A 19,649-nucleotide genomic window follows, 5' to 3' on the forward strand; every position below is an offset into this window, starting at 1 on the left:
AATGCATAAGGCCATCTACTCATACTATAAATCTCAAATACATATCTAAAGAACATGCTTGAGCAGGAAATACAGCAAAATAAACACACTTAGGACAAACTTAAGAAATACAGAATAATAATTAAGTGTCAAACAAAAGCACTTGGTCAAATACACACACGCAGGGAAAAACAAAGGAAAAAGAACTCAGTCCTCTGCACAGTGCATCCATGTGCACCAGAATGAAGGTGCTGTGGGCACAGGTGCAATTTATAGTGTCCTAATTGGCTTGAGATCAGGGGGGTGGAGCTAGAAGTTAATCGTAAATTAACAAGCCAAGAGGGGTGTGGCACATGCTAGGCACCTTGAAGCTTATGGACACATAGCTTTTTAACATCGGGTGTTATGGGAAGTGTTCCCGGTTCTGGTTTACCTAATGCAGCCTAAAAATCCTTTAACGGATTTGGATATTAAAAGCATATTAGTATTTTATGTGTAAGCCAGGTTAAAGAGATGGGTCTTTAATCTAGATTTAAACTGCAAGAGTGTGTCTGCCTCAAGAACAATGTTAGGTAGGTTTTTCCAGAGTTTAGGCGCCAAATAGGAAAAGGATCTGCCGCCTCAGTTGATTTTGATATTCTAGGTATTATCAAATTGCCTGAGTTTTGAGAACGTAGCGGACATAGAGGATTATAATGTAAAAGGAGCTCATTCAAATACTGAGGTGCTAAACCATTTAGGGCTTTATAAGTAATACGCAATATTTTAAAATCTATACGATGTTCGATAGGGAGCCAGTGCAGTGTTGACAGGACCGGGCTAATATGGTCATACTTCCTGGTTCTAGTAAGAACTCTTGCTGCTGCATTTTGGACTAGCTGTAGTTTGTTTACTAAGCGTGCAGAACAACCACCCAATAAAACATTACAATAATCTAACCTTGAGGTCATAAATGCATATATTAACATTCCTGCATTTGACATTGAGAGCATAGGCCGTAATTTAGATATATTTTTGAGATGGAAAAATGCAGTTTTACAAATGCTAGAAACGTGGCTTTCTAAGGAAAGATTGCGATCAAATTTATAATAGTATAGAATTAATAATAGTCAGAAGAGGATCTATGACTTCTGGAAGCAGCTCTTTTAGGAGTTTAGATGGTATAGGGTCTAACATACATGTTGTTGGTTAAGATTATTTGGTTTAGATTAAGTTTATACAATTCTTCCTCTACTATGGTAGAGAATAAGTGGAACTGTTCCTCAGGGGGTCTATAGTGCACTGTCTGATGCGATACTGTAGCTGACAGCTGAATGGTTACAATTTTATCTCTAATAGTATTTTAGTATTTTAGAAGTCAAGTAGTTTATAAAGTCATTACTGCTATGATGTTGGGAAATGTCAACACTTGTTGAGGCTTTATTTTTCGTTAATTTAGATGCACAGAACTGTAAAAACGCGTCTGGCTCAGGCCCAGAAAAAGCACTAATTTGAATTTGGCAGAGTATACCGTGCCGCACTGAACGTTCTAATCGTATCAAATATAATTGTAAAAAAATATATTATTCAGCCATTTTTGGTCTTTTGGTCATAAATCCTGAGGGGGCCCGGTTGAAATCATGTTCCTGGAAGAGCAGTATTTCAGCTGGGCCCCTCTCTGGTCTAGTGCCCTGGGCCCGTGCATTAATCCGTGTTACATTGTGGTCTATGGAGTGGCCTGAAGTGGACATATGAAGCAGACTCACACCCTCTGTCAAAATCAAGGGGTCAAGGGTCTGTCCATATAAACTTATCTCATCCACTTCGTGAAGAGAAACACACTTCAGAATGGCAGTGGGGATTCCCCCGAGGGGAAGTGCTTAGGGAAGTGCTCGAGTGCGTGTCTAAAAGTGGAGTGGAACACAGCCCAGATGACCTGAAGGCCAGAATCCTCTCTTCAATCACACATGAACTGACTGGATCCGGGTCAAACGCTACAAAACCATCACACACTCAATGAGAGGAAGATATTACAAACAGCCTGCACAATACTCACATATAGACCAGATTCTGGTTTACTCTCAATAAAACTGTCAAGAGCATTTTATCAATAAATTACAGATACTGTCTTATTTGATTTGCAGGAGAATGTCAAGTAATTTACATTCATCAACTCCATCCCACTTTCTTTTTTTTTTTTTTTTTTGCATGAAAATGTGTTGTCTTTTTTTCTCTTATGAGTTTCAGTCTCTTGTTTTAGATGTAACGTCATCTGCCTTCCCCCATCAGAGGAAACTTGCTCTTCCTCTCAGTGAAGTGGTCAGAGATTTCCTCATGTGTCAGTCTAGTCTGAGTCTCGCTGTGAAGACGCTTCTTGAGATCCAGAACAGAGACAGACAGGAGTCCAGACACTCGTGTCATGATCTGAAGCTGGGACTGAGCTCTTCTGGATACTGGACTTTAGAGAAATGATGCTGATCTTTGGACTGATGCTGCTGCTGCAGACTGCTGCATGTGAGTCACTTTCACATCAAACTCTGTTCTGATGCTCTTCAGTCAGGTGAACCTCTGATGAGAATCATTTCTGTTGTAATGTTATATTAAGAGTCTGCAGTGATGTATTCATAGTGTTTTCTGAGCTTCTTAACAGTTTGGAGTATTTAAAAATGCGAGAGAGTGTGTAAATGTATTTATTATTTTATAAAATATTTTTGCATTATATGGAGGATTCATCAAAGAATATCTGTCCATTAAAAATGATATCAGAAAGGTTTAGACATTATTAATAAAGTGAGAATTGTCACAGGTTAATGCGCAGGACAAAGTCACAATGTTCTGCATTACCAGAATATTACATTAAAATGTATGATGTGTTTGCAGAAAGTGAAAGCATGAAAGTTTATTTTAATAAAATCAACACTTAGATTTGCTTTTTGAATTTTGACATACAGACTAGTGTTTTAAATGTAATTGTTTTATCATAGAAGTTGTTTTTATTACACACTAAACTTTAACATAAATCTGTGAAGTAATATGAGCTTGTTGAGTAATTCAGAAGGAGACACAAATCACACTTTCTTCACAGAAAAGAGTCATAATTTTTTTTTTATAATGGATTATTTTAGATGAGCTGAGATCAGAATCAAGTCAAGAATTCTGTCAGATGTTTTTTTTTTTTTTTTTTTTTTTTTCTGTTGAACTTTGATTCTGTAAATTTCTGTCTGATTTTATATCATAATGCAGTGATCCTCAAATCTGGCTCACGAGATCCACTTTCCTGCGAAGTTTAGCTCTAACCCTAATCAAACACGCATGAGTTTGCTAATCAGTGTCTTCAGGATCATTAGAAAATCACAGGCAGGTGTGTTTAATTAGAGTCGGAGCTAAACTCTGCAGGAAACTGGATCTCGCTTGCCAGATTTGAGGATCACTGTCATAATGGGAGAGATATTTATACACATTGATCTGTGTGTGTGTGTGTGTGTGTGTGTGTGTGTGTGTGTGTGTGTGTGTGTGTGTGTGTGTGTGTGTGTGTGTGTGTGTGTGTGTGTGTGTGTGTGTGTGTGTGTGTGTGTGTGTGTGTTTTTCAGGTCTGGATCAGTTCTGCAGGTTTAATCAGTCTGATATCTGTTATGCAGCTGTGGGACACAAACTCAATCTGCTGATGGTGCAGAACACTAGTGTATATGACACGACGATACAAAATAATATTAACTACAACACAGCAACTGATCCAGTTTGTAGAGTAAAGAATGACACGATGAAAGTTTGTGATCTTTATAGTAACAGACCTGTTACAGTCATTAATGGGACTCTGATAATAAACCGTGTGATCAAAGAAGATTCAGGGAATTACACAGTATCTTTCTCTCACTCAGACGGCTCAGTCACATCTACAGATCTTCAAGTGAATGTTGAAGGTACAGAAACTCTCTCTTCAGACACATTACAATCTCATGTTCTCCAAAGATTTCACTCTCTCAGATAAATCAGTTGAAACTCTGTGAAGGTTTTTATTCATGCAGCTCATTATTGAGTAATTGTACACTATCTGCTGTTTTAAAAATAACCTAAAAACAATTTAAACACTCATTTGATACACTGTTGTCACATGACTAACCTATGCTGCATGTTTAGTTCAGTCCAGCTTTCACCTCAGCAGCACATTTGGTTCAGAAATGTCTTGACATTGACTTAGTTGAGAAAGGGTTGTGTGACGATCACGTGTCCCTCCCTCCAGCTCCTATTGGCTCAGTGGAAGTGTCCATCAGCTGCTCCTCCAGTGGGGTGATGAGGGCGTCCTGCTCCTCTGAGGGCGATCAGCTCCTCTACAGCTGGACTCTGAATGGAGATCCTCTGATGGATGGAAACTCCAGCTTTGATCTGAATGAGGGAACTGATGGAAACATCACCTGCAGTGTGAAGAACCACGTCAGTCACGGACAGAAGACCGTTAGAGTCAAACCCTGTCCTGGTGAGCTTCCAGTGAATGTCCACATATTTATAAAAAACACAGCGACAGCAACAAGAGTGATGTAGATGTGCGATTCTCCGGAAACCTGTCATGAACATGTCCAAGTCACATTTCACCACAAAATCCTCTTTTGCCAGAGTACAGTATTTCTGTATTGTATATATGTGTATTGTGACGTTTTTATCACCTCTAAGACTCTTTGGCAATATGGCAAATTACAAATAAAGCTAATAATGATGGCTTTGCGAGATCTGCAGGCTCTTCTGTAGTTAAATGTTTCATTGACTATTGTACTATGCTACAAATTGCACGGTGCTGTTATTCCTGTTGCTGTTGCTGTTGGCATGAAGGAACTTTTCTAAAGTAGTTTTAGAGTTTGATTTAACTAACCTTGTGTTTCTTTCTTCTATAGTCTTAAATATCTCTCTGATTGCTTTGGGCTGTGTTGCGCTGATCCTGATCCTGCTGTTCATCACCTTATATCTCATTTACAAGAAAAAACAGGTCAAGTTGACACCAGGTCAGTTTATTTCGAATCTGTAGTTCATATACTAACTGATAAAGGTTCAAATGTAGTACTTTTTGACGCAAGCAGCATTTAAAGAGCCAAAAACATTGGTTAATATGCCTTCAAATATTGAGAAGATTTGTGGCTTATGTTAAATGTTATGACAGTTTTAAAGACAGTTCCACCAAAGGCAAAACGAATAAACATTAAATAAAAATAATAATAAAAATTCTGCGACTGAACAATGCAAATTGGTGTAAAATGGCAGAAAGTTTTTTGAAACAAAACTGTTCTTCAAACCTCATGAATATAAATAAATATTTTTAGATTTTTTTTTAGATTACTTTTTTTTTTGGCCACATACTCGTGATCAGAGTGTGAATAGCAGTGTTGCATGACCAGAATTATTTTTTTGTGAAATGTTGGTTTACAAAAGTCTTTGTATGTTCACAATGTTAGTTGGTTTGAAAAAAATTACAGTAATATGGGAAAAGTGCATAAAATACCCAGATGTTTAGTAAAATAAATGGGCAATTATAAAAGGCATACCTTAAAGCCTTGTAACTAATTCATTAACTATGAAGTATAGCTAAAAGGCATTTGGGAATATTTGAGAACGTACCTTTAATGTGCAGTTTACTCAGAATTTACTCATATTTTGGCAAAGATTATCTCACTTCTTGATTTGTGACATGCAGACAGTGGGGAAAATAGTTTTAACCAACATGGTCTGAGGATTTTCTGTTATAAAGCTAGTTTTGAAGCCAATATGTTCGTGACTGAAATATTAGATCATATTTTATCTGTTGCTCATGTCAATATTTTCCCTTCAGCCGCTGCTGGCAGTGTGGATGTTATATACGCTGATATCTCTCATGAGAACAAGAGTGAAAGAGTCAAAACAGGTAAGAAACAGTGAAGCTCTGAGATCTACTTGACTCTTTGAAACAACACAAAACCATCATCATGTGGTTTATTAGTCACAGTCGATGAATTAGAGATGATACTTCCTAAGACTGAAGGTCATAAACTCATTACTAACAAAAGCCTGAGATTGAGACACTTTTCCACTCTAAAAGAAAAGATGAGTAGTTTAACTAGATTTCCAGGTTGCGCCTGTCTTCTGAAATCACATTGAATGGTGCATTATGGTTTAAGATCATTTTTGCAAACTCAAAATGGTGTGTTTTTGACTCTTTTGGAGTCATTTATTTTTCTCAGAATCAGTCAGACCACACCCATCCAAAGTTCAATGTGAACTAGTCACTAGTGCAAACAGCTTTTTCCCTTTTACAAAAATAGAGAAATGACTCAGAGAAAGTGTCGTCGTTAAATGTTTCTATGAGATGATTATTTAACTCTGCAATTGAAGTCTTTCGGTCAAGCTCAAACATTCAACACTAAATATGCAACTTGTTCTATTTATTGTTTTTTCATTAATTGTTCAATTATATTATATACATGAAATTTTATTATTATATGAATACAAGAGGAGTTTTGTTTGCCTTCAGCCTGATGTTTCTATACATCAGTAAAGTTTTTGGTATTGGGTCATGAACCGTGAACGTTTATGACTTCACATATTTATAAAGTCTTGTGAGAAAATGATAGCATTTGAAACAAAGGTTTAGTGGTTTAGATGTGGTATGTGGTTTAGTGGTTTCAATTCCAGTCCTCAAGACCCTTCTCTCTGCATATTGTGCATGTCTTTCTTGATTGACATGGTCCCTACAAAGTGTTCACCGCTCTCTTCTCCCTGACTAATAACATTTGTTGAAGTTTACTTCACTTTGTAACATTCGTTCACTTAATACACGTCTATAAATAAACACCATTAAATTCATATCTTGCACACATAAATGCCCTTTCAATAGAACATGCATTCAAACTGAAAGGATGGCTGAACTGGAAACAAACGGCTGAAGTGAACAGGATCCATCTGATCTTTAAATATTGTAAATGTTTAAATGAATGAAATACTTCTCTTTTTTAAAACATGAATTAACAAGAGATCTTCCCATCACTAGTTTAACTTGCAACTAAATTGAATCTTTTCATCATTATTGTTTGCTGCTTAAAGGGATAGTTCACCCAAAAATGAAAATTCTGTCATTAATTACTCCCAGTTATCAGTTACCAGTTTGCAGACTAGTAGTAATGAACAGCTATTCAGTGTGTGTGTAGAGACGTCCAGTAATGTCTTCCCCATCATCATTTCTTCTTTCTATGCAGAATCACTCCCGACTGCTGATGTGGAATACATTGAGATCCAAACGCAGAAGAAAAGGAAGGAGGAAGAGGTTCAGTACGGCGAGGTGATGTCCACTCTAAACCACTCAAGCGCTCACACACAGCCTCAGGAGGAGTGTATTTATTCTCAGGTACACAAATGATAGTTTCACAACAACAGCTTTATAAAATCACACTTTCCCTGGGAAATTAGTGCTCACTTTCACTTGGGGAGTTGTACAGTTTTTATAAACCACATATCTCTTTGCATATGCACTGTAAATTGTTTTGTCTGACATGTTAATGAAGGCACTGTATGATGATATGCTGTGTTATGGCCTGTAGAGTGAGCATTAGTCACCCAAAAAGTGAAATCACCTCATGATTTACTCATCCTCAAGCCATCCTAGGTGTATATGACTTATTTCAGACAAATACAATTGTAGTTAAAAATGTCCTGGCTCTTCCAAGCTTTAAAAAGGCAGTGAATGGTGAAAAGTGCTTCCATCTATCATGAAAAGTACTGCACATGGCTCTGGGGTTAATAAGGTCTTCTGAAGCAAATCGATGTGTTTGTGCAAAAAAATAAATATAAAATAATTATCTATATTTAAAAATCTATAAACGGTAATCTCTAGCTTCTGATAACTATCGTAAACATGTTCACAAAAGAGTGGCATTTCAGTGGAGGACGTTGGATGTAGGCATAATGTAAGCATTTGTGAGAAGTGACAGACACAGAAGTGCAGAAGAGAAAGCAAAAAGTACAAAACAGACAATTTCAATGTGAGTCAAAAGGCAAATGTTTCTCTTTTCCTTTGCTGTGAACAAAACTTGGTTCTTGTGAAACTAGTATATTCTTAGCTTATGCTTACGTTCTACATCAGCGTTCCTCAATAAGAGGGCCAAAATCTGCCAACAATACACATACAGACACACGTCTGTCAAAGATTTATTATATAATGTTATAATTTTTTTCCCCCAAAATGCAATAAATCCATGAGTTTTTTATATATATATTTTTTAAATGCAATAAATACATTGATTCAATATAAAAGTTATTTTACATACTGAAACCTTTGAAAATACACAACATAGTAAGCTCAGTCACATATGACAGCCTCTTGGTTAATACTAATCTTATATACTACAGGCACTGGACTAAAAATACATTCATCAATCATCGCTCCCAAAATGAATTCAACGGGTCATATTTTTGGCTATAAATTAATCACAGCAATAAAATTTAATTTCATCATGAACAAGAACATGAACATCAATATCACATTAGACCACAGAAATTCCAAAAATTACATTTCTTTTACATTCAATTTCCAACCCCATAAATGGCATTAATGAAAACATTAACCATGACAAGCTACACAATATCGCATTCATAATCTAATGCAGTTCTTCTAATGAATGCGATATTGTGTAGCTTGTCTGTGATCTGCAGCTCTGTGTTTTAAATGGCGCTCCATCTGAAAGCACGTGATGGAGAGGTAACAGTACTATTAATCACAGAATCGGCTTCACTGACGAGATGCAAATGACAATCACATGCATTTTTTCATGCAGCCCTTGTTTGTTTCTCACAAAGTAAAAAGCAGATGAGGAAAACTAGGATGCCAGGTGTATTCAAAGCGCCACCATTACTGTCTAGAGTGCGTGGAATGGTGCATTTTGATTGGTTGAGCGGATATATCACATTCTGCAGAGAAAGGAGACTGCCGTTTGTCACAGTTTGGAAAAAAGGGAGAAAACATGACCTAATAGCTCAGAGGGTATTGCATTTTGCGTAAAATAAAAAATGGACTTTTCAATAGCAGCCGGATACAATACAGATTTTGGCGGAAACCAATTTTTTTTTTTATTAATGCCGTTTATTGCCTTTTGGAACCAAACTATGTCACCTTAATTTATTAATTGTTTTTAACAATACAGCTTGTTTCAAAGCAGCTTTAAAGTATCAAATAGGAAAATATTGCGTCAATGCAAAAGGACAACAGTAAACACTGAATTTTCAATTAAAGGCACTTCATCATTGAATTCAGTGATGTCATCATCCAGCTAAGTTCAGTTTAAAAAGTATCTGTGCAATCAAGTTGACAATATCGCTGTAAATGAAGTGTCCCATACTAAGCAAGCCAGAGGTGACAGCGGCAAGGAACCAAAACTCCATCGGTGACAGAATTGAGAAAAAACCTTGGGAGAAACCAGGCTCATTCAGGGGGGACATTTCTCCTCCGGTCAGACGAACCAGAACGTTGATCCATGCAAGATTGTGCAAAGGGTTTATCTGGTTCCCATAATCTGGTCCCAATGGCCGTCTAGGAGACCAGGTCTTCAATGGGGATCTGTCTCTGGGGCTCATCTAGTTGTCTTGGTCTCTGCTGAAATTCAGGGCTGTAGAGATTGTCTCTAGGTGCTGATCGACCCATCTGGGTTTGAAATGAACTGGATCTAGCGGCTACGGTGACCTTGGCATAAGAAAGAATCAGACTAATATTAGTGTAGTGCATCATATGTTATTGGAAATGTTCCCCATTCTGATTGACCTAATTAATGCAGCCTAAAATCAACGGATTTGAGTAATAGAACTATGAACAATTGTGTTATGTGTAAACCATGTTAAAGATATGGGTCTTTAATCTAGTTCAGTGCATAGGGCGACGTAGAGGAGATGCAATGTTGAATAAAGTCTGAATTGTTTTCTCTTTTTGCAAAAAAAGTTTTGTCGTAGCTTTGTAAAATTATGGTTGAACCACTGATGTAACATTAATTATTTTACTGGTTTATTTCTGGGTGAACGATCCCTTTACATATGGATACTTTTCATATGGATATGCCTTCATCAATCCCCTGGAGTCATGTAGAGTAGTTTCATGATGGATTGACAGGCTTCAAAATCTCAACACCCAGTCACTGCCATTTTAAAGCTTGGAAGAGATTTATTGAGGTCATTTTCTTTTTTGGGTAAACCACCCCAGTAACACTTTAGAAAACTGTTTCTTACTTACTGCATAACTAATAAGGACTTATTGAAGAACTAACATGTGATTTATTCATTAACACTTAACACACTACTGTTTACTACTAATGAAGATGTGTTAACTAATCAGTATGTAATATAATTTTATGATTGTGTTGAGTAACAGTTAGTTAATCAATAACTAATGTATTCTGTCATACCTCCTGAAGAACTACTATTAATTATCTATTAGTTAGGGTTCAAGAAAAAATAACTATGAAGTAACTACTAATGAACAGTTATACGCAAATAGTCACTATAATAGTTAGGTTGTGGTCCACAAATCAAATACTTGAGTAAAAGTACAGAAACCCCAATAAAATATTACTCCGGTAAAATTATTAGTAGCCTATTCACTTTAATAATTACTTGAGTAAAAGGACAAGTACAAAGTACGACTACAGTAGCAACTTTGTTACAGTCTTATTTGCCTATAATGGAAATTAAATATGCATTTTGTTTGCTTCTAACTTTTGATTATGAAATGTTTGTTAAATTAGTATAAATGTGGGCAGTATACATTTTAAAATGGAATATGTTGTATTAAGAAATGTTCTCATCTGAAATAAACATTGTAAACAATTTGTGTCATGTATTTTACAAAGTTTATGATTACTTTTATAGTTGTTTTTTTTTCAGTCAAAATGATGTAGTTATTATTATTTACTAATAGGTTCCCTTTAGAATACTGTTTCAGGTTCTAAGTAATTCCTGCAGAATTATCTGATAATTATTTATTAAATACTAATGGGTTCTCAAAATTTTCACTTAAGAATAGGCCTACTGTTTCAGGTTAAAAATAAGGGTTGCACTTTATTTTACAGTACTTGTACTAACATGTACTTATAGTGTACTTACAGTGTATTTATCTAAGAAAGTTCTGGTAACACAAGGTAACTAAATGGGGTAGGGTTAGGTTTAGGGGTAGGTTCAGGATTAGTACGTAGTTGTTACATAGTTATTGTAATTACTATAATAAGTACATGTTATGTACATGGGGAACAGGACTGTAAAATAAAGTGCTACCAAAACTATGTTTTCACTTTAGAATACTGTTTCAGATTCTAAGTAATTCTTGAGAAATTGTCTAATTATTCTTTATTTATTACTAATGGGTTCCCAATATTTTCCCTTAAGAATAGGCCTAATGTTTCAGGTGCAAAATAAGTCCTGCAGAATTATTTGATAATTCTTTATTAATTAATAATTAGATACCTGTATTTTCACTTTTCCTCATGCTTTGCCTTACATACATAAATGTAATTAATGGTATATGCTGAGGAGGCACACATACAGTACTGTATGTAAAATATTAAAACTACTGTAAGGTAAGTTATTGCAAGGCACTTGAGTCATGATGGGGTTCCTATCGGAAGCTGATTTCTTACAAAACACACTCACAAAACAATTCACTACACAGGCAAAACCTCTATAAAACGTATTGCATTTATTAATATTGCATTTTCATATTACTACTACTACTGCTAATAACATTTATATGAAAGTGTCACAATTCAATGTAATTGTGTAAAACTGTTCATTAGTAGTTATTTCATAGTTATTTTTCCTGAACCTTAACTAGCATAATAGTAGTTCTTCAGGAGGTATGACAGAATAAATTAGTTATTGATTGTTACTTAACAAAATTCTAACTTTGTATTACATACTGATTAGTTAACACATCTACATTAGTAGTTAACAGTATTGCATTGTGTTAATGAATAATCAACTGTTAGTTCTTCAATAATTCTTTATTAGTTATGCAGTAAGTAAGAAACAGTATTCTAATGTGTTACCACTACCCCTTTTTGCATTATTTCCTTTTAGAGAAGCACTGCTGTTTTAAGTGCTTCTCAGTTCTGCCGGCAGCTGTGGAGATATGATAGTGAGAAAAGACTTAAATGAAAAAAAGTCATGAATAAAGAGGAGGTGATTGATGTGCTCTAAACTCATGAAAACACATCAATTGGGTGATTTTAACATGATTAAAACAATTCAAATGAATGTACATTTGGAAAATCGAAGCTTTGCTATATTGAGTTCTAGCAGAAACTAAAAGTTAGAAACTGTACATAAGTATGTCTAGCATAAGCATGCATACAGTATAGTGTTACTAAAATAAATTCATATTATTGGCCAGGTTTTATATACAGCTGGATATATATCAAACTTTATTCACATACATACACATAAAGTGATTTATACAGTAAATCGTTTTATTGGTAATATTGTTTTTATTGTAACATTATGTAACTATATTATCATTCAGCTATGATTTGTTTAATTGCGACATGAAGATATCAAGCTACTATAAATATTAATATCATGACTTTCTGTAAAGCTGATTTGAAACAAAGTGTGTATGGTCAAAAGCGCTTTGTAAATATGTTGTTTCAAACCCATAAGACCTCTATCCATCTTCAGAATGCAAATATAGAGATTTCTGATAAATTCTGAGAGCTCTCTGACCCTCATTTTTGGGTGAACTAACTCTTTAATAATTTAGGCTATTAATGTAAATATTTAATATTAATATTGATCTCATTTGCTCCTCATTTATTGTTTTCCGTGCTGATTGAGAGTATGTTTTTCAGCGTGCTAGAGTTATATTACATGTTTGTAAATGTGAGTTTGATTAAACCATTGTTTTGACCGAAACCATTGTTTTTAGAGATTTACGCTTTTTTATTAGTATTTTTAATATTCAGTTTTGTTGTTAATTTATTAACATTATTGTACCCAATCTGGTGTCTGCCTCAAATATGTACAGTAAAACATATTAAATGCAATTGAAAGTGTCTACTGTCTACTAATGTTTCAAATAATTATGTGAAAATAAAATGTCAAAATATGGGTGAAATAATGTTCCATCGTTAATGAGCGTAAAAGATTTAATCTAATGATTCTGGCTCTAAATAAGTCTATACAAACTATTGTTGAACTCAATGACAAATTTACTGGGCTTCTTCTGTAAGCCACGAAAAAAAAAATGGTAGTCATTATATGTATTATTATTATTATTTTATTATTTATATTTATTTTCCGAAAAAAATACAATTAATTGAAAAGGCACATTTTAATGTATGGGGAAAATTGGTAAAAATGTATAAACAATTATTATTTCAAATTTAATTTCCATTTGGATGAATTTCAAGTTTTTTGTGTTTTCCAAATATAGATTTCTAAATTTTGGCTTAATATTAATGAATGAATTTTATTAAAATTTAGCACTGTAAAAATCTCTAATAAGACAAACACACCTAGTCCAAGCAGTGTTATTTTAGTATATTTGAGATATTATTATAGTTATTTTTCTGAATTAGATTTCATTTTCATACTTTGCATATTTCTTTTTTCAATTGTCCATATAGTTATATATAATTATAGTTTTGTGTGTGTATATATATATATATATATAGATTTACATTTTATTCATTTAGCAGACGCTTTTATCCAAAGTGACTATGAGGACAGTGGAAGCAATCAAAAACAACAAATTCTTTTTTTAAAGAATAGAATTAGAATAGTGAGTGTTAAAGTAAGAGGGTCAAATAAAGATGGAAGAGATGTGCAAACTGATAAACAGAGGTGTGACGTGTATTCTTTTTGGCTCATTAAAAATTAATCTTGCTTCCGCGTTATGGATTAATTGTAAAGGATTGACAGAACTGGCTGGAAGACATGCCAAGAGAGCATTGCAAAAGTTCAGCCTGGACAGAACAAGAGGTTGAACAAGGAGTTGTGCAGCATGTTCCGAAAGAAAGGGTCTGTGCCCGGTTGCATGAAACTCCTTAAGTGAGGGTTTCCCTGAGGGAGAAACAATCCCTGAGGTAAGGGATTTCATTAAGAGCGTTGCAAGAAACCTCTTAACTGTCACCCTTACCTAAGTGTTTATACTAAGAGTTTCACCGTAGTTTCTGACAACATACGGCAAAGATCGCTGCGGTTGCTATAGTTACTACCTCTAACAGTAAACAGAACATAACGAACCACAAAGCCAAACCCTTGCTAAAATCAGACTTGTATTAATATATTTTTGCTATGGAGAGTACAAACATAACAGAAAAAAACAAAACATAAACCAAACTGAACAGAGGACGAAAATGCAATTATTGCTTTCGTAAGTGGTTATAATAATAATAATAATTTTCAGCCTTTCATCAGCCATTCATCATCTCCAAGGGATTATTACGATCATTAAAAACACGCCTTGGTATTTCCTCCTCTTCAATTAACACTAAATCTGCCATCATATTTTGAGTTTAAGTTGACTTAAGGGAGCTGTTTTGGTCCCTTAAATTTATTAAGGTGAAATGGTCACTAAGAACTTTGTAGCAACGCTTAAGGGAACACTTAGATAATTAAGGGGAAAAACTTAATAGCAGCCTTAAGTTCCTTAGAGAAACCCTTAGGGTTTTTTCTTGCAACCAAGTTTCACTAAGGTTACCCTTAACCTTATATCTAAGGGATTTCTTAGCTTAAGGAGTTTCATGCAACCGGGCACTGATCTTCTTGATGTTTAATAAAGCAAATCTGCAGGATTGGACAGTTATAGCAATGTGGTCTGAGAAGTCAACTGTCATCAATCATAACTCCAAGGCTTCTAGCTGTTTTTGAAGGAGTTATGGTTGGTGTGCCTAACTTGATGGTGAAATTGTGATGAAACAATGGATTTGCTGAAATCACAAGCAGTTCTGTCTTGGTAAGGTTGAGTTGAAGGTGATGGTCCATCATCCAGCAAGAAATGTCTGTTAGACAAGTTGAGATGCGAATAGCTACCGTCGGATCATCAGGATGGAATGAGAGGTAGAGCTGAGTGTCATCAGCATAGCAGTGGTATGAAAAGCCATGTTTCTGAATGAAAGAAGAACCTAATGATGCCATGTAGACAGAGAAGAGAAGTGGTCCAAGAACTGAGCCCTGAGGCACCCCAGTGGTTAGATGTTGTGACTTGGACACCTCCCCTCTCCAAGATACTTTGAAGGACCTATCTGATAGGTAAGACTCAAACCATTGAAGTATGGTTTCTGAGATGCCTTTTGCCAGTAGGGTTAACAGGAGGATCTGGTGGTTAACTGTTTCAAAAGTGGACAGATCAAGCAGGATAAGTATTGAAGGTTTGGATTCCGCTCTTGCCAGTCTTAGAGCTTCAATAACTGAGAGCAAGGCCGTCTCAGTTGAATGTCCACTTCTGAAGCCAGATTGGTTGCTGTCAAGGAGATTGTTCTGCATGAGAAATGTTAAGACTTGTTTGAACACAGCTCGTTCAAGTGTTTTTGTAATGAAAGGAAGAAGGGAAACTGGTCTGAGGTTCTCTAAAAGAAATGGGTTGAGGGTGGGTTTCTTAAGTAGTTGGGTTATACAAGCCAGTCTAAATGATGAGGAGAAAACACCAGTGTGGAGGGATGTGTTGATAATGTGAGTGAGTGTAGGTAGAACTCCAGGAGAAATAGCTTGAAGGAGATGGAATAGGATCAAGCGGGCAAGTTGTAGGGGGATTAGAAAGGATGAGTTTTGAGACTTCTGCCTCAGAGAGTGAAGAGAAGGATGTAAATGAGCGTATATTTGCTGGTGATATGAGCTCGACTGATTGTGGTGTGGATTATTGTGCACTAATATGTTTAATTTTATTAATGAAAAACGTGGCAAAGTCGTCAGCTATTAGAGATGAAGCAGGAGGGGGAGGAGGAGGACAAAGAAGTGAGGAAAATGTTTTAAAAAGCATGTGAGAGTAAGACGAATTGTTAATTTTGTTATGGTTAATTTTCATTTTAGCAGTGAAGACATTAGCAGAGAAGGAAGATAGGAGTGACTGATATACATTAAGGTCAGTAGTATTTTTGGATCTGTGCTACACCCTTTCAGCAGCTCTAAGCTTAGAACGGTGTTCGCATAGAACATCAGATAACCAATGGGCGGTACGGGCTGGCCTGGAAGATAAGGGGCAAACAGTGTCTAAACAAGATGTAAGAGTAGAGCAGAAAGTATCAGTAGCATTGTTAGCATCCAAAGATGCAAACAGTTTAGGGGAAGGACGTGAATATGAAACCATTGCATATAGCTGGGAGGGTAAAAGTGTGTGTAGGTTACGTGGAAAGATGACATGTGGAGGGGTAAATGATGTGTCAGGGACCATGTTGAGGTTAAGAGTGAGGAGCAAGTGATCCGAGGTGTGTAGTGGAGAAACCAGTACATGATCAGTTGAACAGTGGAGCGTATAAATAAGGTCCAGTTGGTTGCCTGATTTGTGAGTAGCAGTAGTTGACACTCGGTTGAGATCAAAAGAGGCAAGCAGAGTGTGGAAATCAGCAAATAGAGGTTTATCTAGGTGGATGTTGAAATCTCCAAGCATAACTAGGGGAGTACCATCCTCAGGAAAGGATGAGAGCAACATGTCTAATTCATCCAAAAAGTTACCTAGTGGTCCTGGGGGTCGATACACAATTACAAAATGTATTTTAAGAGTGTAGGTAACAGTTACTGAATCAGATTCAAAGGAGCTGTTGATACCCAAAGATGGTAAAGGATTAAATATCCAATCATTAGAGATGAGCAGACCAGTACCTCCACCTCTTCCAGTCAAACGGTGGGAGTGGGAAAATGAGAAATTATTGGAGAGTGCTGCAGGTGTAGAAGTGTCCTCTGGTTTGATCCAGGTCTCTGTTAGGGCCATGAGAAGAAGCTTTGAATGACTAATGATAGAAGTAATGAAATCGGCTTTGTTTACAGCAGACCTGCAATTCCAGAGACCAATAGAAAAAGAAAGTAATGTGTTAGAAGACATAGGCAAAGTGTGCAGGTTGTTAACATTGCACTGCCTACATTGTGTGATGTGTGGTTTGCGGGTGGTAGTGTGACGATCATGCACCAGAGAGACACAGGGAGAGAGAGATCCAATCGCAGGTATGTTTTATTTGAGGTAATCCAAAATTGTCGTCAAACATGCCAGGGTCAAAACCAGAATGCAGTCCAAACAAACAAAATAAACAAACAAGGAAGGGTACAGGAAAGGGAAGGAAACGGAACGAGAACTCAGAATATGAGAAATGAGGAATCTCGGGGAACGAGAAGACTGGAACATCGAAGGGTAAGGACACCATACAAACAACAGGGAAAGACAGGTATTTATAAGGAGGATCATGACAATAGATTTCCTGCAACTGGTGCAATTAACTGGAGTGCAATTACTGTGAAGACAGGACCAGACTAGAGGAATTATAGTGAATATGGTGAAGTGCCTAAGGAGAAGTGAGTTCACTAGTGGACACCCAGGGAAACAGAAACTAGACAGCGTGACAGGTAGTGATAGTAGGGATCTGGAAACACATAGTAAGAACTGGTTATAAACAAAAAAACAACTGAAAAAGAAATGAAACAAGGAGAAAGAAAAATAGATTAATCAAAACAATGGTTATATTCCCTGCTGGTGTCCCTGCCTGGTGGAGTCGATGGTCTTTACACTCTTCGGTCTTCACACGAGGAAGGCTTAACTGGAGGGCTGCTGCAACTGCTACCGCGGTACACTTAACTTTTTTAAACCCGACAAAATGAAAATTGAATTGAGCTGAACACACTTTACTGTTTATCGCAACAAAGGTCTAAGCAAGAGCACAACACTGACAATGTATGCGATAGAGTACAAGACCAAACACAGCACGTCTCAACACAGTAAACAAACAAGTGTTTCCTAGCAACGACAACAACGCTAAACACTAATGAGACAAGAAATAAATACACTTACAATCTGCTTTTAACCCGCTGATTTAACTCCTTCACACAAAGGGTATTTCTTTACACTCTCTTGGCTAGCGTTTGAACGCACTTTACTGTTTATCACAACAACGGTCTAAACAAGCGCAGGACACTGACAATGTATGCAATACGAGAGTACGAGACCAAACGCAGCACGTCTCAACACAATATATGTGTGTGTGTGTGTGTGTGTGTGTGTATGTGTACATATATACATAAATATAGTTTTAGTTATGTTAGTACTTTAATTTCATATCATGAAAATGAGAAATGTATTTTGCCTTTAGGAAACTAGCTGTATGTTTTTTTTTTTTTTTATTAAATTTAATTGACATTTTTAAATTGTTTAAGTCTCAGTGTTCAATGATAACCCCCTGTACCCAAGCACTCAAAAAGAGTAATATCTGTAGCATGCAGTACTTTGGAGCATGTTTTTACTGTGAGGTTAAAGATGGATGGAGAGGCTGCTGTAGCATCTCCATCTTCTGTCTCTTTCAGCCGTGTCACTTCACCACATCCGGACGGCTAATGATTAACACACACAATAACGTCCTGCTGTTATCTGCACGGCTGTAAATGGACTTTCACAAGAAAATGGGAAAGGAAATAAAGTCCTGTCGGGATATTTAGAGGAATTCATTCACTCGACCAGATGTATTTTTTGATTAAAAAAAAAATATATTTTCTAAAGCATTGTTTTATTTTGCTATTTCCAGTGTGCGTTTTCATGCTCATCAAGATAAGTGTAAAACAGTGTGAACTGGTTCCTCAGTAAAGTGTGAAACAAGATAGCAATCTCTGTCTGACGGATTAGATGCTGAATAAGTTCACAGCAGCAGGAGGAAACTGAAGTGCAGATCTATTTTTTAAAGCACGAACAGATGCATTTATGTGGATGTATATCATGCACACTGACTCGTGTGTTTGCATGTCTTTCAGCTGTGCCTAAAGGGATGGTTCACCCCAAAATAAAATGACCTGTCATAATTTCCTCAGCATTTTCAGTATTATTTTGGTAAATATTTTACTTGAATGCTCTTGAAACTGAATTCTATCTCAGTACTCTATTCGTTTCTTAGGCAAAATCACACTTTTATTATTCCTTAATAATTAACTTTTTTGAGCTCTTATCAATTTTACTTTCACTTAAAACAGCCAATGAAATGTATCTGTGTAAAATATAACATGATTGTATGACCAAAACAGTTATTCAAAATATCTCATTTGTGCTCCAAATGAACATTTCCTTTAAATTCTTTTGAACCAAATTTTACTTTTAATTCAAACAAATGTAAAACATTATTGAATTAGTTTTTACCTCACAGCAGTTTTTGACCAAAAGGACTTTTTTTTTGTTTTGTTCCAAACCTATAGAACTTTTTTATTATTATTTTTTCTGTAAAACTTTACATTTGTATTGTAGATCATTTTAAAAAGTCCCAGTCTTCTTTTGGACACCATTTAATTTCATTGTATAAACAAAATTGTATTCCATAGAAGTAGGAATAATAGTGTTATTTTGTTGAATATCTTACGTAAATACTCAAAAGCGATGGCTAACTTTGTACACGATTATGTTTCGGAGGCAAAATCACACTTTTATTATTCCTTTTAATTTCCTTTAGATTTTTTGAGCTTCCTCAAATTTTACTTTTACTCAAAACGATTACAGTAAAGCAGATTTGTTTATAAGTATT

General features: G+C 35.8%; 1 protein-coding gene across 4 annotated transcripts in view; it reads left to right on the top strand.

Moving 5' to 3' along the window:
* LOC127971610 (uncharacterized) overlaps positions 1–19,649 on the top strand; it is a 61,785-nt gene that overhangs the window by 26,900 nt on the left and 15,236 nt on the right. For 2 of the 4 annotated variants that reach the window (XM_052574752.1, XM_052574749.1), the window contains 4 exons: positions 4,199–4,432; positions 4,845–4,952; positions 5,774–5,845; positions 7,173–7,321. In XM_052574752.1, coding sequence (XP_052430712.1) covers positions 4,199–4,432; positions 4,845–4,952; positions 5,774–5,845; positions 7,173–7,321 — 563 coding nt within the window. Of the gene's footprint in view, positions 1–2,302; positions 2,473–3,548; positions 3,879–4,198; positions 4,433–4,844; positions 4,953–5,773; positions 5,846–7,172; positions 7,322–19,649 lie in introns of those variants that run through there. The other 2 variants (XM_052574751.1, XM_052574750.1) reach the window with 2 other exon arrangements.

This window comes from Carassius gibelio, chromosome B14 (assembly GCF_023724105.1).
Source record: "Carassius gibelio isolate Cgi1373 ecotype wild population from Czech Republic chromosome B14, carGib1.2-hapl.c, whole genome shotgun sequence".
NCBI classification, from domain to species: domain Eukaryota; kingdom Metazoa; phylum Chordata; class Actinopteri; order Cypriniformes; family Cyprinidae; genus Carassius; species Carassius gibelio.